Source organism: Scleropages formosus, chromosome 6, assembly GCF_900964775.1.
Source record: "Scleropages formosus chromosome 6, fSclFor1.1, whole genome shotgun sequence".
NCBI classification, from domain to species: Eukaryota; Metazoa; Chordata; class Actinopteri; order Osteoglossiformes; family Osteoglossidae; genus Scleropages; species Scleropages formosus.
Genome location: NC_041811.1, coordinates 33982055 through 34008806, shown reverse-complemented (window position 1 = coordinate 34008806; position 26752 = coordinate 33982055). Strand labels below are relative to the sequence as shown.

Below are 26752 nucleotides of genomic sequence, written 5' to 3'. Positions count from 1 at the left end.
CCTGCGGTAGCCCCGCACTGCGATTTCACAGCTCATGCATACGCAAGGTATTGACAGGTGCAATTTACCGTAGTTCACGTACGGAAACCCCAGTTGAGCCAAAATACTACTTAAGAACCTGACGTGGATGTAGATGTTGACCCATAATGACCAACAGGCCAAGTCCACTTGATAGACCTGGTGCTGCTCGCAGGTTGCAGGTAAAGTACTGTACAGGAACTTACATTAAGTGTCTCTCCATAAGGAATATACAGCAAAACAGAGAAGGTTCACAGCCTGCGGAGGCACGATGTTAAGGTAAAAGGGTGTCGGGGGTCAGGCGGTAAGGAGGTACACACGTCTGGGGTAAATCTCTGCTGAGAGAAGGCCAAAGCAACTTTCCGAAGTGCAATAAAGGGAACCGCGAAACCAGAAATGATATAACACAGGTGGTCCCCGATTTACGAGGGGGTTACGTTCCGCAAAACCCATCATAAGTCGAAAATGCATTTAATACCCCTAACCTACCGAACATCATAGCCTAACATACGTGCGATGGCCATTACGGGCTTGCCGCCCCCACGGTGGGCAATTATCTTGAGTTTCTCCTCAACGGTAACTGAACTCCTCTTCTTCCCACCAGTAGCAGGAGACACAGACGGGCATTTTGTAGACGTTACGGATGCACAAAACAACCACGTGACAGACCGGGAGATGCGGATCGCTGCCGCTGCCCAGCATCGCAAGAGAGTATCGTACCGCATATCGCTTACCTGGGAAACAATTCGAGGTATGGTTTCTACCGAATGTCCATCGCTAGCGCGCCATCGTGAAGTCGAATCATCGTAAGTCGGAGACCACCTATATTCTCTCCCACAACACTCCAAAGCACATAAATTGGTGATGAAAAAAGTAGTAAGTGATGAGGTAGGACTAGTCCGGTTCTCAGGATAAACACCCTGATCTGATTAATTACCGTGGTTCCCTCGGAGACAATCCTATGTTTTACTATGGCCGACTTATTTCGAGGGAGACGAACCCCTGGCGCAGTCTTCAGGAAGTCCTTCGAGAGTTCTTTGCGTCATGTCCCAGTGCATTTTACAAACACGTATTGGTAAAACGAAAACAACCAAGGCCAGGTTTCTTAGCTTCACACACGATAAGGCTGTTCAGACCGACTACCTCACTAGTCACGCATTGTTTTTTTTTCTTTTTTTTTTTTTTTTAAAAACAAATCTGATCATTATTACTTGGGAGTTCACCTGGATTTGCACATGCACTTATTCGTCTTTGGCCATTTCTGCCGTACCGCATGCTTCGCGCATTTAAACGCCTCATATTTCGCGAGGCCAGGATGATTCCGTACCGGGATCTGGCCCTTTCCCATGATCCTGTCAGTGCTCTCCCCGTCCTCCTTGTTCAGCCGGGTCTTGCTGTAGCACTTCTCGTAGCAGAGCAGCCTAAGGGTCTGGGATCCCTCAAGCTCAATCTCAAACTCCTGGAGAAACAAGACCCACGATCATGAGAAGTGACCCCCGACCAGAGGAGGAGAAACGCAGAAGGGTTTTGGAGGGAGGTGATCATATTTGTTCAGAATGGCTTTATACAATGAAGACCGAAGGATCTGGCTTCTCAGCTGCAAAAGCATCTTCTCGAAGGGTTGCTGCTGATGTTTAGAAAATACCGGTTTTTATAAGCCTGGGCTGAATGTAAAGAACCAAAAACCCGTGGAGCGTTCTTGAGCGACGAGCCCAGCGGCTCACCTCATTCCAGTTGGGCTCGGTGGTGTAGCGGTACACGCGAGTCTTGGCCTTGTTCACGAAGTAGCCGAACGAGTCCACCTCCAGCGTACAGTAGAGGTCTGTGCACAAGGAAACAGGAGCGAGTGAGAGAACAGCAAGATCATACCCGCCTGAGTGCCAGCTTTTCAGCTCATTTAGCCTCACGCTGACCAAGGTGTTCTGACAACGAGAACCCAACAAATTCTCATTAGTGCGAAGAGAACTGTTAAAGGGCAGCACGGTGGTACAACGAGTAGTGCCGCTGTCTCACGGTGCCTAAGTGGTGCGAGAGGATGTGGGTTCGATCCCCGCTCAGCCTGTGTGGAGTTTGCATGTTCTCCCCATGTCTGTGTGGGTTTCCTCTGGGTGCTCTGGTTCCCTCCCACACTCCAAAGGCATGTTGGTCAGGTTCCCCCATAGTGTGTGAGTGACAGAGAGAGAGAGTGTGTGTGTGTGTGTGTGTGTGTTCCACTGATGTATGGATGAGTGACCCAGTGTAAGTAGTGTATCCAGCAGTGTAAGTCACTCTGGTAAATAAGGTGTGTGGGCTCATAACACTACATAGAGTTCACTGGAAGTTGCTTTGGAGAAAAGTGTCTGATAAGGAAATAAACGTAAAATGTAAAGGACCCGTCGGAGGAACTTACTAAGGCTCTGTTTAAGGCCAGAGGCCGAATGGACGATTACATTCAAAAACCCATAGAGGCCTGGAGATTCCTCATCTAGGCACAAAAGAGGGGAGAAACCAGGTTAAGCGTGTCCACACATCGCCTCGGCGAGGTACGAGCTGGAACGTGAATTCACATTCGCACGTGTCCACGGCAGGTGACCCTCCGATACAGGAGAAACGCACGAACTGATTAACGAACGGCAAAGCAGGCCACGTGTGTGTTGTCCACGCGCTCATCCTCCAAATGAGACGGACGGTGCTCTGCACTAATCATACTGTATTTCAGCAGATAAAGATACATTAGGGCTTTTGACCAAAAAAAAAATTCCATAGCAGGACACCCGAGTCACAGGTCTGGTGTGTGTGTGTGTGTGTGTGTGTGTGTGTGTGTGTGTGAAAAACCATTACAGCGAATACTCAGGCCAAACAACGTGGAGCTTTAATCCTGTGCCAATGCCACCAGCGTCTTGCCACCAGCCCTCCTACCCTCTTTGTTGATGGACAGTGGGATGTGGTGCACGGTCTGCAGCTTCATGCACGAGTTGGTCAGCATCTGCAGCTCCACGGAGGTCAGCGAGAAGCTCTTGAAACCTGCCAGGGCGAACGAAAAACCAGACGTAGAAACACGAGACTGGGTCACGATGGACCGGTGTCGCTGCTTGTGAAGTCAGAGGTCAGTCTCGGGTACACGTCACATTATGAGTTGCGAAGTACATTTCGGCTCCACCAAACGCGAACAGTCAGTCGGAGGGTTAGCGGAGCGCCCAAATACACGTACACTTCTTCTGCTGCTCCCGGATGACCTCTCGCCATTCTGCCCGCTCGTAGTCCGAGGAGATCAGGAACATGTAGCTCTGAAATGCAAAGGACACCTTTTGTTCCTCTACTTGTGAAGAGCTGCAGCTGCACCCTTTAAATCCAGGTGTATTACCAGTAATCCACTTTCGCTGTTAATTAAACACCGCTGGTGGATAACAATTTAACGACAATTTAATTATACTTTTCCCGCTCCGTTCTGGAGCCGTGGACTCACCTTGCCGTTGCGGTTGTGCACTCGCAGGCCCATGTTCGGGGAGGCCAGGAGAAGCAGGGACTCCTGCTCTGATAACTTCTTCCTGAGCCGCTCCAGTGCCTTCGCTCCTTTGTTAGCTCTCTGTGAGCACGAGCACACGCACACACACACGTCACTAGAGCCTTCATATCGGTTATTGCTCCCCTTCCACTTACAAGCCTCATCATTCGTGCTTCTTCTCAAAATGTACTCGACAAACGTAAGACAAGTGGGTCTGCGAGCGAAGTTGTCGTTTCTGAGCAAAGAGATGCTTAAATCTCCCCGATACACAAGTCCATCATGGATTCGCTCAATTTCCGAACTTAAGCAAGCCTACTGTTCACCTGCACTGAAGCCTCCCTTAGCACATTATATCGTAGTCTGAGCCCGGTATCGCCGAGCCGCCTTGCTCGTCGCTCCTTGACGGGCATCACGGTCTATTTCTGCGTACGGAAACTCGTACCGTCACTCAGTTTTCCTTGCTGTGAAACTTTTAAATTTTATGCTGTTTTTATTTATGAGAAAAATCGGTTACCAAATATATCTTTTTGCTTCCACTAACCAATTTTAATCCACTCGTCACAGTATTAAAAAAAAGTTAATTTAGTGGCATTGATCCCAGTCCATCAACCCACGTAAAAAAAGAGCAAATGACTAAATATTGAGCCTGACATGAAACTGAAGCTCTCCAGCTTTGATCCACATCTCAACTCAAAAGCAATTACGCTCATCACATAAACTTAAAGAAGTTCGCACAGTATGGATTTTAATGCAAAAATATTGGGATTTTTCATATAAATACATCTAGTAAATCATGTCAGTTTTAATGTGGAATTTATGCAAAGTGGCGGCTGTAGGCCATAGCTGGCCCATCACAACTTTGGCAGTGTGGTCTTCTAATTTAAAAAAAAAAAATTAAAAAATTAAACAACTTTTCAAAATCATCAGGAAAACAGCCATCCCTCTAAAGACCGTGAACTTACGATCCAGGAATTCAAACCAGCTTTCAGAAAGCGATACCAGCCCGACAGGGACACATACAATTAAGTGTAATACCCTATGAGTGTTAAAGAGCCCCACTCCCCTTCTCTGTCCAAATTGAATACACCTCATACGTGTAGATTATCAAAGTGGTGAAACTGACACCGGAAATGTACAAAAGAGGTATTAATAACAGGAACGGCCTTACGTGAGCTGTATAAATTGTAATAACTGTGACCTTCAAGTGTGAAGATGGAGGTGATTTAGCGGCTGAAGTTTGCCGAGCGTAACAAATATTTACGGTCGTATCCAAATCCCCGCCACAAGCCCCGGCACTACTGCGACACCGCTACCGCCACCTTCCAGCTCGCTCTTCTCTTGCACAAAGTGTTATACAACGTGGGTGAGCTGTAACACAGGGTTTACTGTGACGCACATTTTACGAGTTTCGTTTTTTCGTTTCGTTTTCACCAAAGCGTTTAGATAAACCCGCTTCGTTTAACTGGACCGCACCGTTCTTCCCCCTAACTTCACAATTAAAATTCACTCTTTTACTAGACTTCATTATTCAAGTGCTGACCTGCACAAATAAGAGAGTCAATTCTGCACTCTGCTGCATGAAATACATGCGTTTGTGTGGTTATTAACTAATTAACCTGGCAATTATCAGGTCCACCATGACAGGGAGAGGGTCCAATTATGAATTCTCATTTACAAAGAATTCTCTCAAGAAAGTCGAGGTATGATTGTATTCGACAGCGTCCCGCATAGGTATGTTTAGCGGGAACACGGCAGCAACACATGCAACGAAATCGATCACCCACACAATGACCTTTTGCTTCCGGCACATCCGTAATTTCCTGGAGGTCCCGGACGATACGCACCTTTTCCCTCTGGATCTCGGCCCTGATCTGGGAGATCTTGACCTTAAGGGCATCGATCTCCTCATCCGGAACGTGGGGGATGGGCGGGGGGTCAGACTCATCGGCAGCCTGGAACGTGAGGTCGGACAGCGGGATGTACCACTTGCAGTCGTACTGCTGGCTCTTCCTGCACGGAGAAAGACAGGAAGACGGAGAGAGCAGGAGCACATTGAGTAATGAAGGTAAAATGTGGAATTTTGGCAAACAGAAAGCGAGGCCAGCGGTCAGAAGGGAATGGCCCCCAATAAACCGTGCTCAGTTTACGACGGCAGGAAGTTTCGGTGCGAATCTCTCCCTCTGTTAAGTATCTCAACGTGTCTGTGCGAACCTGAAACGTGTGACATGTGCCAGATTTAACGGAACAAAACCTAGTGGGAAACTGGAGGACAGAAGCGCCCAAATCAGAGACAGACGGCAGCAAGAATACAGAGGGGAGGGAGGTCGGAACGGGGTGTTCAGACACGAGCCCACATCATGAGCGCGCACACAACTACGGGGTGAAACACCCTGCAGAACGTAACGGAGCCGATCTAAACGGACCCTCCGCTAACCCTTCGCTGCAGAGATCACAGCTGCCAAGGCCAGATTAGACACCAATCTGTGCTAATGTGCCCTCCCACTGGCTCTGCTTGCACTCACTCAGATCAATAGTGCTCCGCCGCAGCCTCGTACGACAATGGGTGGGGGGTGGCGGCGTTAGTGAAACAAACCCCGGAACGGAGCACGGGGGGGGGGGGCGTGTGGAAGCGAGGCCAAATTTTGAGCGCTAATGTGGCGTCTCAATGGAAAAAAGGATTATCCAATAGATGTCACTCGCACACGCGGTAGACGGGCTGTGTGTAGACGATGCCGGCTGGAGGGCGAAACAAGGAACAAAGGAGGCGGAGGGGAGCTCGCACAGGAGGAATGGTAGAGAGGAGCTCGCAGCGGCGCCTTTACCCCCCCATCTGCTTCTTCAGCTTGGCGCAGAGCAGCAGGTCGGTGAAGAGGAAGACGTGCCGCAGTTTCCGGGCGCCCTCCACCAGTTCCACCATGAATCGGTCCTTGAGCAGCTGCCGGTTCTGTGCAGAATGACAATGGAAACCGTCAACCGAGCGATCCGGCAGCCTCTCGCGCAAGCAGGCGATGAGTCACCGATTCAACCGACCGACCCGGCGGTGCGGCATAGGGCGATTCTTCAGGATAATGCAGTCGATCAGCAGTCAAGTAGCTTTACTTCGCTGCATGAAATGTTACTTTCGGAGCTATTGGCGCGGGGCGAGACCGAAATAAATCTGTCCGGTTGCTCAGTGACTACTATTCGTTATACGAGTGGATTTTGACCCGTCGAAAGCGTGCGTTCTCTGACATCCGACGTTGGCGCGCAGGAGGCCGAAGAGCTGCGCCTGTTCATTTCTGGCCTGAAACATTCCGACGTAAGTAGCACAGTACAATTAAGTGACGTATTAAAAAAAAAAAAAAAAACACACCCTACTGGAATATCGAAACAGCTTCAGGAAAAGAAACATCTCCATTCAAAAACAAATACAGAAACGACCTGTAGTAACACCAGTCGCCCGAAGGGGGCGGTGTTGTCATCCTCCGAGAAATGGAAACAGCCTTTGGATGACAGGTTCCAGACTGGCAGACTCTCTCCGACATGCTCTCTTGCAAAACAAAAAGAAATACATTTTCTCCCCCCCCCAAACAATTGAAACTTCAATGCACCCGCCAATCACGGTATCCTAGGCAACCAAAGGCCCGACATTCGCCTGAGGGGTATTACGGCTGCATCTTCTTTCACACCCCAACACACAGCTAACCCAAGCAGAGATCACACACCCCATTGTCTGGTGTTGCTCAAACACACCTCGAGCACATTTACAAAGGATGACATCACAGCCACGAGCAGCCAATCAGAGCGAGGCTGACAACGCTGGTGCAGTCAGTTTGAGATGGAGACCCCCAAGAATGCAGTACTCATCACCCAAGTCACTCACACGGTGGTGGTGCATGCTGTTTGCCAGCATCACATCAACCATACCCCAAGCACACAACCCCCCCAACCCCCTAAAAAACAGTACAGACATATGAGTCAGCACCCTGCAAGTGTGCACTCGGCTGCATTAAACCTCTGACCAGTACAATCCTTCTGGCTTTGCCCCAAAGAAGAGGTGTCCCGTCAAATCTGTACGTTCGTTTATCCGTTTGTTCACACTCATTCGGATGCCTATCTGCAAAGTGACTTACAACGTTAAGCTATTTACAATTACGCAGCTGGGTAATTTTACTGGGGCAATTTAGGGTAAGTACCTTGCTCAAGGGTACGACAGCTGGAGGTGGGATTCAAACCTGCGACCTTTGGGTCCAAAGACAGCAGCTCTAACTGCTGTACTACCAGCTGCCCCAAATAGTGTCACTAGTGAAACACCCCAATCCAAAGGGAAAAAAAGAAGGTTCAAAAACAGTGTGGTTTACCCTTATTACTCCCCTTTAGGAAATGACATGAGACAAAAGGGGGAGAGGACATGTCCACTGACCCCCCCACCCCACAAAAAGTGTCCATTCTGTGTGAAATGTCTCTTTCCGGCTGGTGGTGCTCATAAAAAGATGAGCTAACTACCTGCTGGGATGAGAGACAGATTGGGAACTTAAAAGGTACGTGTTGTTCGACACCCCCTCGCGCCCCCGATCTCTCCAACAAAACTCGGAGCAGAACGTCCACGAGGACGGAACGTGGCCTATTTCCATCAAGGCTGAACTCAAACTCACATGGTTTTTATCCTAAAATTAAAATCAGTGTCGGCCAGAAGAGCGACGTGTTCCTTTTTTTCCGTGTCCGGAAGCATTTTCCGGGACGGCGTGATCGAGACAACCTGACGGAGGGTCGCATCCCCGTTCTGCTCTTCGCTCACGCTCAGCATTTCGGCTCCAAACGGAATGATTTTATCCTCCATTCTCGCCGCTGACGTTGGCCTCCTTCACAAGCTCTAGCTGTTGAGCTGGCTGAAACTCCGCTTGGTGCGAAGATCCATTTGTCAGGAAGCCCATCGTGTTCTGGGCCCCTCCTCGTGAACCCAAGAAGAAAAGCTCAAGTAACCATGAGGCTCAGAATACTGGACAGGGTTCGACAGCTCCAACCGCCAAAGACCATTCTCTGAATTTCAGAACCTAATAAGTCCGCTCTCATTAATGCGCCGAACCCGCTACTCTGCCCAAATGGCACAGAACAAATCCATCCCCACTGTAAAAGTACTCATTAATCAGCCCATTCGCAAAGCGCCGGCCGCCAAAGACGTCCGAATCGCGGTCCTTGCGTTAATCCGCCGACTGAAAAGCGCTCCAGACATCAACTGAACATGGACGTTGTTAAATATTCTAGGCTGCATATGCAAATGAGGTTGGGGTGTAATCCATAAGGCAGACACAGCGTAAAACAGTGTAAAGTAATGCATCTTGCGTGCGTCAGGGACTGAACACTGGATTTAAAGGGAAAGAACTGAACCGACTATTGAACCGAAAACGAAAGTTGCGTTTATCGATGTGGGGAGTGAAGTGCGACCATGCTGGACAAGTGCTGAGCATGGATACGGAGTGGAGATCAGCAGCCCGACACACACACACACACACACACACACACACACACACACACTTTCCTTTCTATACAACAGTGTAGAGACATTCAGTCTGCATCTACTAGCAGCACCATGAACCTGCTGCAGGTGTCAGTAACAGAGCAAATCCTCAGTCTGTAAACATGTTTGTCTGTTGTTGAACGCTCTTTTGTATTCTTCAAAGTACAGCCTCTCCCCTACTTACGACCATCTGTACATACAACCGAAAAAATACTGCATGAATTTTTTAAAAAGAGAAAAAATATATGCAAATATAAAAATTACGCTTGGTCGTAGGTCCACCAGCGTCAACGGATGGATGCGTACGGTAGTGACCGTCAGATGATATCCCTGTAAATCACTGCATCTCACTCAGATGCCATTCGGTACGCCATTGCCATACACTTTTATATTTCAACAAAATACTTTAAAATGATCAAAAAAACAAACTAAAGAATGGTATTTCAAAAATGATAAAATAGAAACTAAAGAATAATAAATATACTACTGTACTGTGGTGAAGTCATAAAGACTAAGAAGGTAAAAAAAACTTTTTTTAAAAAAAAAAAACCATCTTGATTTAAAAACATGTCGATTCATAAAACTGGTTAAACAAAAATCAGAATCACAATAGAAATTGTATAACGTAAAAAATATAAATGAAATGGGAACTAAAGAATTTTAAATAAAAGGTAAAAAACTACAGAACTGTGTAAAATGTCAATGAATAAAGCTGGTTAATAAACGAGATAATAATAGAAACTGAGTAGGATAAAAATGTTGTACAGCTACGCAACTTGACAAGATTCCCCCCAAAACGCTGGTCAAAAGATGAGTCGAAAGCAAAGGTATGAAAATTAAGATCTTATAACACCTTCCTTGATGCCAAGTGAGGTTTAGACCCAAGCAGAGTCATACCTTCCAATGCCTCTCTGGTTTTACTACAGGGTAAAAGTCATAAGATTTTGAAATTGCCTTTACATTTATTCATTTATCTGACACTTTTCTCCAAAGCGACTTACAATATTAGGCTGCCTGCAATGATTTACCTATTTATACAGCTGGGTAATTTCACTGGAGCAGTTTAGGGCAAGTGCCTCAAGGGTACTAGAGCAACAGGCGAGATTCGAACCCGTGACCTTCGGATCCGAAGGCAACAGCTCTAACCGCCGGGGAGAAAACGTAATCTGCACTCCGGAGCAGCTCGATGTTTTTGCAAAACTCAAAATACGATCCTGGAACATGGGTTTCACGATGGTATCGAGGAGCCAAACGGGCAAGAGAAGAGCAGCGGCTCTGCGTTAAATTAACTGCCCTTCACGACGGCGCGGCACGCGGCCATGAGTCACGCGACGGGCTCTGCCAATCAAAGGGAAACTCTTGAATAAAATGATGGACGAGAGACAAAACCTAGTGGACGTCCTTTGGTCCCAGCCCAGAGGTCAGTGGTAATTAATGCCAGCTGTCATCAATAACAGCACCAGCACTGACTCATCCTTTTTCGGCCCATCTACATCGTCGCTTTGGCAACTGAAAACCGTCCGCTGTACCGAGCTGCATGGATGCGTTTACGATTACATTAAACCGGGAAACACGATGCGGCCACAAAACTCAGCAAAATTATGACCGCAATTATCATCAATTACAATAATCGTAGATGACTGCGTGCTAAATAGATTAGAAATTCTATCCATAGCACGGCAATCGGTTAGTAATAATTTAGAGAGACACCCTTGGCTGTTTACAGTGCAGTAAAGCAATGTGGTCAAAGGGTACCATGACCATTTGGACCCCAGCGCAGGGCTTGTATAGGGTTGGGGGGGGGGGGGGGGGGGATAGGAGAGGGGGATCCACATAATCCAAGGATTTCCTTTCGTGTTTTGAAAAATAACGAACGTCAATTCACTGTAACCCTTCACGTCGGAGAAATCAATAATTCATGACGAGTTCACAGCTCCTCAACTCCGACGGTGCGCCTCGACTCAGACTGGTGGTAGGCACCGGGGGCGAACCAAAATGTAATAAAGACTGAACCCCCACCCCTGCGTGCCCCTCCTACACCCACAAGAGATGGAGGAGGGAGGAGTGCTCAGACCAGACCGCCGTAATAAATAGTGCATGAATAACTGCAGCGAGGGCGGGGGATGCTGGCGGGTGGAGGGGGGGTTATTCCGTGGCACAGACTTGGGCAAAACTGCTGTCATTCATGCCTTCTGCAAACTACAAAGACCCGCAGCCACCGAATGCATAAATCCTACGTGCCGACAATGATTTAAAGCCACCGTGTCGAGATCGGTCGAGAGCCTCGAACTCTCAACACCAGACCTGAACGAACAAAGCAGCCTCACCTCCCCCTTCTTGACAGTCATGGACTGGCGCCGGGGCGTAATCTCCTCATTAATGCTGGATAGGAAGTTCTGGGAGATACGCAGAGCATCCTGCAGCAGGGGGTAGTCTGGGTGGCTGCAGGGGGTGTGCTTCAAGAGGTCCTGCGTCACACGGAACACACATTAAAAAAGATGTCACCTTCGGCTAAGGGCACATTTCGTGGAGAATGGAACCTGCTGCTTCTACAACATTTCGTGTTTAGCGATTTACCTGATGGTTTTCTCCAATGTTATCAACAATTATTCACCCATTTATACAGCTGGGGAATTTTATCGGAGCAATTTAGGGTAAGTACCTTGCTCGAGGCTACTGCAGCTGGAGGTGGAAATCGAATCTGTGACCTTTGGATCCAAAGGCAGCAGCTCTAACCACTATGTTAAGGCCATACTTGTGCCAGATGACTTTTACTGTGCTTGAGGAAGCTCTTCGTTGACTGTAGTCACTACTAACTTTAGAGACTGAAGGAGGAAAGAGGTGAAAAGGAACGGGGCTGCGCAGACAGCAGCGCCGACTCCCACTTACGTGCAGCACCAAGGTGTTCCTGGTCACCCTGTCCACAGGTTTGTACAGGAGAGCTGAGGCACAGAGAGACAAATGGTTCAGTGTTGCAGCCAACAAAGAGCAGGCACCCCTGCTGCAGCCCAGTCCGGTTAAAGGAACTTTCTGGAATCGGCACCCCTAAGCTGAAAAAACGGCACGAACGGTACAAATATACACCCCTTTCAATGCGAGGGGCTTCTTTTTCAGAACAGCAGCATCACGTGTGTTGCGCAGTCACTTCCATAGCAGGTGGGACAAGAGCTGATGTAAAAACGCCAGCTGCCTTCGCTCTCGCTTCGTTTCGGCAGGTTTTCAGAAGGAACCGTTGAGTCCCTGTGCAGAGCAGTTGGTCACGGCTTTCCGGTTACCTTGTGCACTGGTACAAACCGGGCTAATAAATGAAAGGCAGCTGACCGCGTCCGTACTCCAACCAGCGAGTCGCTGGTTATGAGGATAGGCTGATTCAAAAATCAAGTTAAAAACTAATATTGCGGCTTTTGAAAACAGACGAGAAACAATGTTTCAGCGCTTCCGTTTCCTCTGGTGTGTTTGCGGTATCTCGGACGGCTACCGTAGCAGTGGGCCAAGTTCTGAAACTGCCGAAAATAAGGAAATGTTTAAAAATCTGATTTACCCCAACAAAAAATTAAATTCAAAAAGAGGAAGACAGAACGCTCTGGAGCAAATAAATCAAATGATAAATAGGGGGGGGGGGGGGGGGAGGAGACTACTTTCCTCCACTGTTACCTGTTTCTTCGATGGATACGAGCTCTGCAGTTTCAACAGGAATTCAATCAATACTTAAAATGTCAGAAAAATCCATGACCCAAATAATCAATGCTCTGGACAACTGGTTATAGATAACAAAAGAATGAAAATATAACATTAAAAGAAACTAAAAATGTATCAAACATTTTCTTTGTTTTGTGTTGTCACACAAAAAAATACCTTTTATTTTACCAGTAATTAATTTTAGGCAACATTTTCCATAAATAACTAATATGACCACCTTCGCTGGAAATTAACCAAACGGTAATTTTATGAAATTAATTAATATGAGGAACAGGCCTATGAAGAATTCAAGCTCTTTTACCAGATTATGACAAAGGATTGAAAATATGACAATTCTACATCAAGCAAAAATGTATCGATTTGTGTTATACATTTTAAGAAAAACTAGAAATTGTGTATCAATCATTAATGTAACTTTCACTGTGTATCTTTTGTTAAAAGAAGTTTAAGTGATAATAAGCAATAAATATGAACCAATCATGTACTACTAGCCCTAAAGTTCACCTGCAATCGCCACCTATTGTTTTTACTGTGGGCTGTATTTGTAAGGAGTAGAGCAGCACTAACCTTCCAGAGAATTCTTAGACGTCTGGTCTCTGCAGTCCTTCGTACCCCTAACTTTGAGGTTCTGTAGGCACAAGAAGAGGGGCATCTTTGCCCTTCAGTTTATTCATATAAATATGAATATCTCTATGTCACGAAAAGTTGACAAAATCTGTAAGAAGTCAACACAAATTTGCAAATATCTTGGGAGGATTCAATTAATGCGTTTCATTTCATCTGCACTGTAATTTGGCAACTATGTCAAAATTATAAAAAACTGAAAAAGCCCTTTTTTTCCAATGCAGGTGAAAGAGTAAATCACCTGCAAAGCATATAGACACTTCCCACCCAAACCCCTGAAACTCCAATAAAGCTCAGGTGCAGAGTCGCTTGTTCACTCTCAAAATTTTCGAACCTCAAGCCCCGGAGTTGCCTGTTCTCAGAATGCCTGAGAGATGGTGTATGCCCCTCCCAACTGCCCTGGGTTTATACTTGAGATGTTAAGAGTGCACGCCGTTCAGGGAGATGAGTTGTGTGCGTACAGTCATGCACCGCTTAACGACGTTTCGCTTAACGACTGACCACAAATACGACGGTGGTCCCACAAGATTATAATGGAGCTGAAAAATGATCAACTAGTGGTGTCGTAGTGCAACGTGTTATGTGTTCGTGGTGGTGGAAACAAACTTACTGCGCTACCAGTCATATAAAAGTACAGCATATACGATTATGTGCAATATATAATACTTGATAATAAACACCTATGTCACTGGTTTATGTCTTTACTGTAAATTTTACAGTGTATTCTTTCTACTTATAAAAAGTTTTACAGTAAACAGTATGCTATGTTACGCCAGCAGCAGCGTCATAAATCTCGATTTTACCACATCTCGACCGCATCGAGGCTATACCGTCTACGTGTGTATAAGTACACTCTATGATGTTCGCACAACAAAATCGCCTGACGACACATTTCCCAGAACGTATCTCCGTCGTTAAGCAACACATGTCTGTACTTGCATTAGAGTGGTGTAAGAGAGGAATCGCCTAACCCAACACCACTTCCCAAGTGAACCCTTGCCAATCCCAACGTTAAGAAACCCAGCCAACTCTTCCTAATCTGTCACACCAATGAAACCCCAAACACCCCACATCGAATACTAAAGAGACGGGAAGAGGTCAACGCTACAATTTCTCATGCCGTTACCTCGGAAATCTCAGCAAACTGCGTGTTGGCTTGGCAGCACTTCTCAGCTGTCTCCACGGCAACCTCGTAGTTATCCACGAAGGCGCGGTACAATCCCAGCTGGCTGGCCTGTTGAGGGGACGATGGAGGTTGCCAGGCAATTACAAGGGGTCAACTTTGTCACGGGTACAGAATTAAAAGATCACAGACATCAACTGCGAGAAAGAGCATTAACATCGAGTAATTTTTAACCACAGTAGTCCTGGAACTCTATGACAGAATGCGCTCCAAGCAGATTTGCTTGCAGTTCATCTAGTAATTCTATGTGTATTTTATCCATCAACTGAAAGGGAAATCCCACAACTTACCTTCCAGGCAAAGATTTGCATCAGCAGTTCAGACCAGTGTGATTTTTATTACAAACAGCAGCAGAAGTAGCCATTAAAAACCTACCGTATCAAAATTATGATTATAATAAGGAACACAGGTATTGTACAAGACAGCTGGGTCAAGGGCAGAGTCACACAGCACCCCCCCCCGGCTCTAGAAACACCACCACCACCATCTCCCTAATTCATTTGCAGATCCGTCGCCATAGCAGCAAAGAGCGGCTTCTCAATTAATTCCTGAGATGGCAGCTTAAAGTGCACATCTGAAAATCTAATTCTGCTATCCAAACTCATCAGTTTTATTAAGCAGTGCAATAATGTATCCTTCACCATCTTAACAAGCTAATCTGCTCCATTAAAAAAGAAGCTAAGGAGAGAAGATTTGAAAAGATTTAAGAAGAAATATTCAAAAGATCCAAAAGCAGCTCAGGTATATTGCTCGGGCACCAGTTGTATAGGAATTGCGGTGGCGTGACTGCTGGGGTTGCCGTTGCACCAGCCACCGAGCTCTTATATGTTTGAGCCATGGATGTGTGGAGAAGCCAGTCCAGGTCTTTGGGAACTTGAAGCCACTTTCCCTTTGTCAGCTGTTCCTCTGTTGATCACGTACAGGGTAAAGGGTCAACCGAAGGGTCTGACAGACGTCAAGCAACATGACGACAACTGTTGGTGCGGTCAAGGTCTTGGAAGACTCTTTGTAGACGTGGCAACCAGAAGGACTTTGTTCCAGGTGATACCACTAAGTACTTGCAGTGCACACGTGAGAATGAGTTCATGGTTGAGTTAAGAGAGATGCACTTGCCGACAGAAGAACGAAAACACTTTTTTCCCCTCCCACGCATCTGCCGACCGGAAGAGCCTTCTAAGGGGCGTCGTGGAAGCGGCCCATTCTGTAAATGCCTGTCAAGCAGTGCAAAGTGCTTCCAGAGCAAGGCTAACAGTTGCTTGTAGATGCTGCCCATTGCATCCGTTCACATGGCAGCCCCCCCCCCACCCAACACACACACACACACACCATGAGCCCCTGTCATATCTTGAGGAACCTGATTTGAACAAATTTGCATATAACATCCTGTGTGTGCGAGCGACCAAAGGCGTGGGACGTGCAGATTTCAAGCCTGTCTGCTTCGCGAGCAAAGCACCTTCTGATGCCGGATTACAGGCTCGCCAAGAAAGAGCAAAAACGGAGACGAGGAATTTGCTCGTTGCTTGATGACGGAACAGACAAATCCAGAACTACTACCGTGCCTGAGGAGGCGACATTGAAGTTAAACAGGGAAAGACTTTCTCTAGGAAGCCTATTAATAGAAAGAGACACAGCATATCCTTCAATCTGAACATTTAGTATATTACAAATATTACATAACCAACTTCTACTAAATTTTTTTAGGCCAATTGTAATTTAATAGAGTGAAAATATATTAAACATTTTCAGGCATTTAACTGATTCTGAGAGGATGTCCATATTGTGCTCATTTCTGTAAAACAGATTTAATCTGATTCTGTCCCATTTCTATTTGCTATAGTATCCATTTCATATACTGTATGCAAATTTATTGCCTTCTACAAATTACCATCATTGGGAAAAGATTATTCCGTTGTATTATATGTGTATTTAAATCAAATGTGTAAAACTGCATTTACACGAAACTACATGTCACTGTCTGCAGAAAGCAGTCATCACCTTTACCTATAAAATCCAAGTACGCCTTGCTGCTTGGAAAGCATGCGAACCCTTCCGTCTCTTCGTTTTACCACAATGGTTATTTAACGAGAGTCGGTGTTTCTCGTCTAACATAATAGGTGTGCGATGACCAATTCCATATGTTGCTTTAGAAGAAATCGAGTGTGTAGTAGAAACACAAATAGTCCAGGTGCAAAAATAAGCGAAGCCCAAGTTGTATTAGTTCAGCTGAGCAGGAAAGCACAATCAGGTGTGTAAATAAGTAATTTATTCATTTTATACGTTTAATATTTTATACATGAATAATGACTATTGCCATAAGGTTCACACCCTTTGAAGCAGTACCGTAAGTGCCTAGAGTGATTTATCCTAGCAGCATGATGCCAGATTCCCCAGTCCCATGAGTTCTCACCAGCTTCTGGAAGAGGTCGCCCACCCGCTGGTGGTGGTTCCACTGCTGCACGCGAGGCAAGAGCCCATCGTAGAATTCCTTGTGGATCTCGTAGAGCTCAGGCACTTTGAAGAAGATGGTTTCGATCTGGGGGATGGTCAGCACAGGCTGGGAGGTGGTGGCCGCTGCCTTCAGGGGCTTCATCGGCTGTTAAGAGAGGTGTGAGAGCTAAGCCAGAGCCAGAAACGTATAGGAAAGTGGGATACAGAGCATCTAAGAAATGGTCATTTTCTTGTTAATTCCTACATGCAAGACTGGTGACATCATCAACTACAGAGTAGGGCTATTTGATGATGGTCTTAAAGGGTTTTCCAGAACCCACCAGGTTTTCCAGCACTTCATGCAGCAGAAAAGGAGCTCAGTAAGAGTTAAATGATTTTAATGACGACGCGAAGATGAATCGGTTGGGTCACATCCGTCAACTCAAGCGTGTTACACTACAGTGGATTGGCACTGCTACTTGGAGTGCAGTAAGGATGACTGGAACAAGGTAAGGCAGAGTCAGGGAGAAAACATGCAGAATGACAAATAAAAGTGGGGGAATGAGAACGATTACAGATGCAGCATGACAAATTCTGAAGAAAGTACACAAGACGTCGTATGATCGCGCGATACCGGGGGGCACCGGCCCTTGTCCCAACGAGCCGACGTAAAATTAGGTTTTCACCACAGTGACACACGTCAATTAAAGAAATAATTACTATGACCGGGTGCCGAATTCATTTAGCCCTCCCTTTTTGATTGCGGAAGTTGTTAATGGTCCACACGTACCGCCAGGAGCAGGACTGGGACTACCGTAGAGATACACCAACCAAACCCACCAGCAACAGTGCCTCCAGGTGGCTGAGGTACGTTTCCTCGCTGGCCAGGATCCCAGACAGAACCCATTTCCGCATCTCAAGGCCCTTCTCCAGGTCCAGCTCAGTCTGCGGAGGAGAAAAAATGTTCCTTTTATACCTTGTATACACACACGTGGGTACCTGTACACACAAACAGATGGGTGCACACCTGACTTAATGAGAAAGACGGCGGAGATGAACACGCAGGGTGCCCTGGAGGTAGGGTTCGGTGACAGGGCCCCCTTCCCACACCCCCACCCAGTTCCCTAAAAAGCAGCCCTTTACGAATTGCGTCGAGCTCAAGCTGTGCTCGCACAGTCCTAGGGGAAGGGGCTCTCAGCGGAGGATGTGTAAACAAATTTCCACGATTATTTAAAATACACTGACATGTTTATGGATTGTGGTGAGTAATATTCCAGAAGTTGGTATTGTCGTTTCACTTTGAGCATCATCACCGCACCGGATCAATTACATCGGCCCCTTGGGATACGGGCGCGAAGAGCAAAGAGAAATTAAATAAATTAGTCCTGAATGGGGGGGGGTCAGCAACTCACTACAAGAGACAAAGAAAAACTGTCCACACAAGAGCTCGAGTTAGTGACGGGCACTGAGCTCCCGAGTAGAATCTTTAATTCATCATCATTTAATTCCAAAAATATTGGCTAAGTTGCGATCCAGCGCATCATTCCCACTCCGTCATGGTTATTGTTTATACAGCAAGGCGTGAATTTTGTTATATCATCTTATGCACATATTCACACACATACATATAATATACGTTTTTTTCCCCCCATTCACTGGACTTGATTCCGAAAAAAAGGATCATTGCAAAAAGGAATCGGTGTTATGAGAACAACACCGATGATCTAAGGGCCAAGTGGAGACCAAGCCTGAAGAAGGGTACACTGTTTACTATACCCATTACCTGTTGTTCTTAGTTTGTAGAACAATACAGACTGTTCCTTGGTAATACCCAAGATTTCACTTCTTTAGACTTTCTTTGACACAGATCTGAGCAAAACTGACTTAACTAGCAATCAAACCGACTCTGGAGACAAGGAATTTCACCTTTTCGAGCCAGAGCTCCAAACCACACCTTACGAGGCGGGAGCTGAGGGTTCTAACTCTTAACATCCATTAGACCGCCATCCTCTGAAGTCCATCTTAAGACCAATTCTCACATGGTCACGACCGTGACGTAAAAACATGGCACCGGCTTATTCTGCACATCACAATGAAAGTCACAGAAGAGCGAATGACTGGTGAGCAGTCGAGCAGCTCGAACCGCCCGATTTTAAAAGTAGAGCACCCCCCTCGGTCTCCTGGTGACTTAACCAAAGATAGATTCACATGTCGCTATATTAAAATCAAGACATAAATTCGTCATACTTACATATAAGACTGAGAGCTCTAGAGAAGCTCTCAGAACCTTCACAAGATGATTAACCCACACTTTTGCGTTTGGCAGCATGTCGAGATTTGCGACACCACTAGGAACATTTGACAAATACATTCCAGAAAAAAGCTGCATATTAATACCTTTTCCTGCGAGTCGGAAGCAAATGGTTTGCACCACGTTGACCTCATTCTCACACGGACCTGACCTTCGACGGTATTTTGAGGACCAGAGCGACGGTACGTCTTCGAAGGGTTACGTCTCGACGACACCGCGGCCATCGAGCGCCCGGCGTATCTGCAAGGTCTCCGTAGGGCGCGCACTCACCGACTTGGAGGACTCCAGGGACCCCGAGGAAAGCGTGTCTCGGCTGCTGCGGCTCTTGGAGCTGAGGTGAGGCGAGGAGGAAGGCGAGTCGTCGATGTAGGGCATCACCTCGTGGTGCCGCCGGTGCTCCTCGCTGCGCTCCGGATCGTAACCGTAACTGGGTGGAGTCCCTCCATAGGAGGAGTCTGGGAGGGGGAAGCAGCAGGTATAGAGGGTCAAAGGTCACTACCAATTACACACAACTGATTTTAACATCACTGGATGTTCAGTGGGGGAAAAAAAACACCTTCAGCGGGAGCGAAGGCAGTCAAGTTATCGAGCAATAAAGCCTAGTGATGCTGACAGTGTTTGAATGTACCCCTTCCTCCCTCAGTTCAGCTATCGATGTCTCCACCCACCACTCCATCCCCACTTCCATTTATACCCCGGCCGGGGCAGAAAGCATAAAGGAAGTAGTACCAGCCACCTACCCCAAACGTCAGAGCGCAACCACTAGAAGCTACTTATAATTGTTGACCCTTATTCATTTGGCCGATGCCATTTTCCAAAGCGACTCGTAACGTTGCATTTCTACAATAACCTACTTTCAACTGTTTTCTCGTTTGTACAACAAGGTTCTTTTTTTGCACTGGAGTAATTCAGGGTAAGTGCCTTGCTCATCAGTGCTGCAGGAGGAGTGAGATTTCAAACCCACGTTGCCTGGCTGCAAGGCAACACTAAGCCCAGTCTAACCTACTGTTGGGTAATCTTTCTAACAACACCCGGGTTATGCGAAGGAAGGATGCTGGAGAAAAAGGAAACTTGTGTATTTGCAAAATACTATAGATTTACATTTATTTAGTAGATGCTTTTCTCCAAAGTGACTTCCAATGAGCTCTATCTATGTAGTGTTATCAGCCCACACACCTTATTCACCGCAGTGACTTACACTGCAAGATACACTACTTACACCGGGTCACTCATCCACACATCAGTGGAACATATACACTATGGGTGAAGCTCAACAGCATGTCTTTGGAGTGTGGGAGGAAGCCCACACAACACAGGGAGAACATGCAAACTAATTAATGGGATTAATTGCTGAACCCCATACGAAACACCCCTGTGCCGACAGAGGAAGCAAACATGGGTCCACTGAGTGACCCATTCCACAATACCTTAGAAATGTTAAAAAAACATAACGCAAACATGCGCTCCAGGCAATCCTGTCATTCTGAACCAGAAAAGTGTGCAATCAAGGAAACCTCTCCCTCGAGCAGATATTTGACGGTAACCTCACTTGCACTTTACAGTTGGAGACCAGCAGGGATACAGTATAATGACTGATGGAGACAATTACAAGGGCTACCTGCTGTGCCTGAGGCCTACAGAGTGCAAACACACAGCTGCGCGCTACAGCCGACCAGAACAAAGGAGCCTCTTTGTGGCACCAAGACGATGGAATCAGTCATGTGATGACACTCAAAATACCAGGTTTATAAGGGTAAAAGCGACAAGTCGCCGTACGACCGGACAAACACACCATTGCGAATGCGTTCACGGTTGCGTGAAGGAACAGCAACCTCCTCTCCTGTCAGTCAGGGCTCATTCTCTTCACCACAGAGATCTCTCTGTCTCTCCATTCTGTACATTCGCAGCGTGCACTAACTGTCAGAACCTCTATACTTCCAGGTAAGCGTCGTCTCCATCATTGTAGTAGAAGCCGAAAATATAGTCATGCGCCACTTAACGACGTTTCACTTAACGACCGAACGCAGATACGACCGTGGCCCTGTAAGATTAAAATGGAACTGAAAATTTCTTCTAGACTAGCGACGTCGTAACGCAATGTGTTACATGTTCGTGGAGGTGCTGCTGTCAACAAACCTACTGCGCTGCCAGTCATATGAAGTACAGCACATAGTTATGTACAGTACACAATACTTGATAATGATAACACCTATGTTACTGGTTTATGTATTTGCTATACTGTACTTTTTAATCGTTATTTTACACTTTACTCTTCCCAATTATAAAAAAGTTTACTGGAAAATTGTATGCTGTGTTACGCTGGCAGCAGCATCATAAATCTTGTGTTTACCATGTCTCTTGACTGAATTGAGGCTATACCACCTAGGCGTGTATAAGTACAGTCTATGATCAAGGCTATACTATATAGCTTTGTATACGTATGCTCTACAATCGAGGCTATACCATATAGCTTTGTATAAGTACGCTCTATGATCGAGGCTATACCACCTAGGTGTGTATAAGTACACTATGATTTTCATGCAACAACGAAATCGCCTAACGGCACATTTCTCAGAACGTATCCTCATTAAGTGATGCATGTCTAATTCAGCATTTCCCAATGCCTTGGTTTGTGAATGTTCTCAAAGGTCTGTTGTCTGTGCTGCTGGAACAAGGACATGGCCACCCTCAAAGCTCCTTGGGAGCCAAGGAGTGGCCAGGCCTCGACCGAATGCTTTTCCACCATTGACCGCACTCTCGCCCTAGATGGTCAGCACGCTTTTAGCACCCTCGTAAAATCTCAACACAGAGATTTTGCTAGCTCTCCAGGGGTGCAGAATACACCCATAAAGCCCTGCCTGCTGAAAGAATCTCTCTCTCACACACACACACACACACACACACACACACACACACACACACACACCCCATGCTAAGAAGGCTTTTTGTGTTTTGCTACCCATCTTCAGATTGATTTACAAAACATACCATACACACTTACTAAGAGAAGGGTTTTTCTTCATTTTTACTACTCTATAAGAGTAAAGACATCAAAACTATGAAACAGCACATATGGAATTATGCAGTAGGCAAAAAAGCATTACAATCACAGCACTTCTAAACTGGTAACCCCTTTCCACACCCCTTGTAGATCCAGGAAGGAGGTGGCTGAGCGTCGAGGAAGAATTCCATCTGCTTGGTAGGTGCTTGATAAAGTAGCTACGCAATGACTTATGACAAGGTCAGTGAAGTTGGGCCACCATTTGTGACGGTGATTAGTCATAACACTTAGGGAGCTTTAATGACATCAACAGTGAGATGGGGATGCTTCTGTGCGAGTCATTCAACATTCCACCAAATGTTGTTTGGTGACTTTGCAAGGCAGGAGCGACACACACACACAAACTCAAAGCTTACAGGCCAGGATGGTTGCTCCCTATACTCCATGCTAACCTCAAATGAGGACAATTCTGGAAAGGGCACTATCACCAAGTCAACGGAGTGTCTTCTGAAGCCCTTACATGACCTCCGGCTGGCATCGTTCCACACGACAGCCCCAAAAGATGGAGTAAATGGAAACGCTACAAGTCTCCAGCCCCTAGCAGCATGTTCCGATGCTCTGAGCTAACCCTGGGGGGGGGGGGGGGGGACACACACAACCGTCTGGACTCTGGACTCCAACACTGCCAGGTAAACATCTCATTCCAACAACGGCGGAAGAACTAACACATGTATACGAATATGCTCCACAGGTGCAAGAGGAGGTGATTGGAGTGGTGGGTGGATGGCAGGAAGAGGAGGGCACATTCCAAAGGGGAACAGGTCAAACCCCTCTTGTAACACCAGGCTTTCCAAATACCTTGCTTGGGGCTGTTTACCTTCAGGTCAAATGTCAATAACAGGGTACAAATCACAGACTTATCAAGCCTTCCATATTGCTTTTTTCTGAGCAAACCTACTTAAAAATAAAAAAAAACAATTCAACAAATGGGGAAAATTAAGTAGTTGCTTTGGTGCAACTATGTAGGGTCAACTAGAGTCGAGTAGACTCTTCGGCACAGAGATGGGGGTAGTGCGCGTGGAGGAAGGGGGAGCCGAACACGCAGAGCGCCCACATGCCGACGGCGAACCACGAGTGCATCCCGCCCCTCCCCCCCGCAGACCAGGTTCCGCGAAGCCGCGGCCTTGAATAGCTGAAGCCAATTTGACGCGACGGGTGACCACATGGCGACTCTTGCAGGGAAGCCCCAGGCTCCGTGTCCTAATTACCCCCGGACGAATCGGCGCGAGGAAGAATGCGCCTCTGTATAAACCGGGGATGGCTGCCAAGGCAGACCACAAAGAGAGCGCTGCCAAAATTATCCCTTTTCCAGCCACACATGGAGTGACACAGAGTGAATCGCGGTGCACCTGGACTGCAGGGGCGAGGAGAGGATTCCAACAGCAACCGTTACCTCCCCCAGGTCCCCGTCGGTCCGGATGTCGGAGAAAAACGTTTCCCTTGATAAAACAAACTTTGTCAATTAAAGGGGAAGAGGAAGCTTACGAGCGAAAGCACTCAGCCAGATTCCGGACCTTCCTTGTCCGCTTCTACCATCGGTTACACCTTCGACAGTGAGAAAAACGCGTCGCTTTTCAGGAGGTATAACAAACTTGGTTTTTTGGGAGAAAATATGGTAAATCACTCGCTAATTCTCACAATGTTTATTGACATTGTCCCCCAAAATAAAAAAAAAACACATCTTGAAATTTACATTTATTTAGCAGACACTTTTCTCCAAAGCAACCTCCAATAAACTCGATGTAGTGTTATCAGCCCACACACCTTATTCACCGCGGTGACTTCCACTGCTAGATACACTACTTACACTGGGTCACTCATCCATACATCAGTGGAACACACACACAGTATGGGGGAACCTGAACTGCACGTCTTTGGAGTGTGGGAGGAAACCAGAGCACCCGGAGGAAACCCACAGAGGAAGAACATGCTAACTCCACACAGACTGAAGGAATCGAATCCATGTCCTTTCGCAGCACCCAGGAGCTGTGAGACAGCAGCACTACTCGCTGTGCCGCCCAGAATAAAAGGAAAAGCTTGAAAGATGCCGACAGAGCCTCCCCCCCCCCCCCCCCGCACCCAGCATGCTACCGTGACCCAGGGTTCCGCATCAGCGTCTCATCTCAGCCCTAGCGTGGCGGTCAGGCTTCCTCCATGGTGGCAACAGAGAAGCCTGGGTGATCGTTACACACAGGGGCACGCGCACGCTGCGCTGATCCCAACTCCGCGACATACGCCTGACCCCCTGTGCCAACAGACGTAGCTGCGCAGCCCTGGCAGCAGCTCATTCACACACACCGTCAAATCTCCAATCCTAGACTTTAGGAAGGAGATCTTTGGAGGGAGGGAGGGGAGAAGTGGAGACTGACCCTGAGAATGGGGACTGACATGAGTGACACACACACACACACACACAAACCTCCTTTGTTTAAATTTAATATTAAACATGAACACACGATCGCATCCCAAAACTCCGATGCGGGAAAATTTCCCCCCCGTCTCACTTCAGCGGTGAACACTGGGTACAACGGTGGAGTAATTTATCACGATGATGAGAAGTTTGAATATCTGGCAACTCCATTCTGCCTTAGAAATGCACTCAGGATTAAATCAGTAAAAATCTGAATTTTCATTACGCCCAATGAAATGAAGTTCTCCCTCCATACAATATATCATGTTATACAGAGCTGCTCCAAAGTGCGGCAACCCCTTGTGTACCTAACTTTTACCACGGAACAGTTATTTAACAAAAATCAGTGTTTCTCATGCGACATAATAGGTGTGTAATGACCGATTCCAGATGCTTCTTTAGAGGAAATCGTGTGCGTGGTGGAAACACACAAGTAGGGAAAATGTTTTTGGAGGAGGGGAGAAAAAAAAAAAAAAAAAAGTGAAGCCCAAGTTGTACTGATTGAATCAAGTAGGTAAGTGGAATCAGGGGGTGTAAATCACAGTCATTTATTCATTTTAAGTTTATTTTAATATTTTATACGGGAATAATGACCATCCCCGTAGGGGTCTCACACTCTCAAGCAGCCCCGTACGCTCACGACCGTTACGCTTTCCCCGCCAGGGCTCCTCCGTACACCCTCGGAGCAGCGCTGTCGGCAGCGAACGCCGCAAAGGAGGAGAGACCGCACGACGAAAAGGAGGACGGCGGGCTCACGTGCTATTAACGGCCGTCAAAGAGATTCCCCGATAACCGGAAGGACGTCGCACTTGCGATCTGCACGCGGTCTTCAAAATCACCCTCGAGGAGGACGTCGCGGGCGAGCGCCAACAAAGAGTCCGCCTCCGCCCTGGCTAATGAGGCCTCCAGGGTGCAACGCACGCTCGAGCGCAGCCTAAAAGCCTCGGGCTGCCGAGGCACAGGCGAGCGCTCTCCCCTCCTCCCGTTTACATCCCTCTCTCGGCATATTTGCGTTAAGGAGCCGTACGTCGCCCCGCGAAGCCGCTCGATTCCTTCCCGTCACAGAGCTGCGCACGCGGGGACAACGTGGAGCGGGCGAGCGGATCGCGGACGCGGAGGACGCTCGACGTTCTCGGCGTCACGTCGGCCGGGAAGGTCCAGGGAACGTGCGGCGGTCGACGGCTCCTCCGTAGGCCCCGTCACACGAGACGCGACGGACGAAGGAGCACGTTTTGTCCTCGGTTCAGATTGGTGCGGAAGGGACCGAGCTCGCCTAGAAATAAGTGTCAGCGAGCTGCTGGGTGAACGGAAACGGTCATTTCGAACCCTTGCCCCGTGAAGGACGCGTACCCCGATCACACGTTGTATTAAGCTAATGTAAGCGAGGTGTTCAGCCCAGCATCTTTTGAATCTGATGAGTTGGGTTTTCGCTTCGGTGCGAACAGGCGCCTTACGTTCACAGCGCTCAATTTTATTTATCCTGCCGCTTAAAACGAAAGACCGAGTCAAACGACTACGGTCGATTAACGAGCCGGTAATGCGAACGCGGCTCGTTCGATTACTGCCAAGTTATACGGTGATGTGCGCTCTTCTGTTTAGCAGTGCAAAAAGTGCAGCAAGTAAACATGTTCAAGTGTTCTTAAGCACAAAGTCAAAAAAGTTTTGCTTTTAACCAAAAATGTTACAAAAATTCATCACGTGTAATTAAAAACCTGTAGCTGCCTGGATCAAATTTAAGACCCTGGTTGCAGCCTACAAATGTATCAACGGAACTGCTCCCAGATATCTACAGGACTCGATCATCCGCTACACCCCAACCAGACCCCTTCGCTCGTCTACTTCTGCTCGCTCGGTGGTCCCACGGACAAAAGGCAAAGCACGAAGGTTCTCGGTTCCGGCTCCGTTGTGGCGGGACGACCTCCCCCTCTCACTCACAACTGCTGAATCCCTGTCCACATTTAAAAAGGGTCTGAAAACTCACCTCTTCCAGACTCACTCGGCCCATGATCTCCTAAGTTCATGTAAGGTGTAAATGTTC

At 47.2% G+C, this 26752-nt stretch overlaps 1 protein-coding gene across 1 annotated transcript in view; it reads right to left on the bottom strand.

Moving 5' to 3' along the window:
- The window catches only part of LOC108936502 (breakpoint cluster region protein-like), a 74494-nt gene that overhangs the window by 11582 nt on the left and 36160 nt on the right, over window positions 1-26752 (bottom strand). The window contains exons 3-17 of the mRNA XM_029252901.1: window positions 19514-19698; window positions 17773-17877; window positions 16913-17098; window positions 14449-14556; window positions 13266-13326; window positions 11889-11941; window positions 11327-11467; window positions 6325-6446; window positions 5347-5512; window positions 3464-3583; window positions 3209-3284; window positions 2917-3021; window positions 2408-2482; window positions 1743-1840; window positions 1346-1477 (exon numbers count right to left, since the gene is read on the bottom strand). Of these exons, the coding sequence (XP_029108734.1) occupies window positions 1346-1477; window positions 1743-1840; window positions 2408-2482; window positions 2917-3021; window positions 3209-3284; window positions 3464-3583; window positions 5347-5512; window positions 6325-6446; window positions 11327-11467; window positions 11889-11941; window positions 13266-13326; window positions 14449-14556; window positions 16913-17098; window positions 17773-17877; window positions 19514-19698 (1733 nt within the window). The remainder of the gene's footprint in view (window positions 1-1345; window positions 1478-1742; window positions 1841-2407; window positions 2483-2916; window positions 3022-3208; window positions 3285-3463; window positions 3584-5346; window positions 5513-6324; window positions 6447-11326; window positions 11468-11888; window positions 11942-13265; window positions 13327-14448; window positions 14557-16912; window positions 17099-17772; window positions 17878-19513; window positions 19699-26752) is intronic.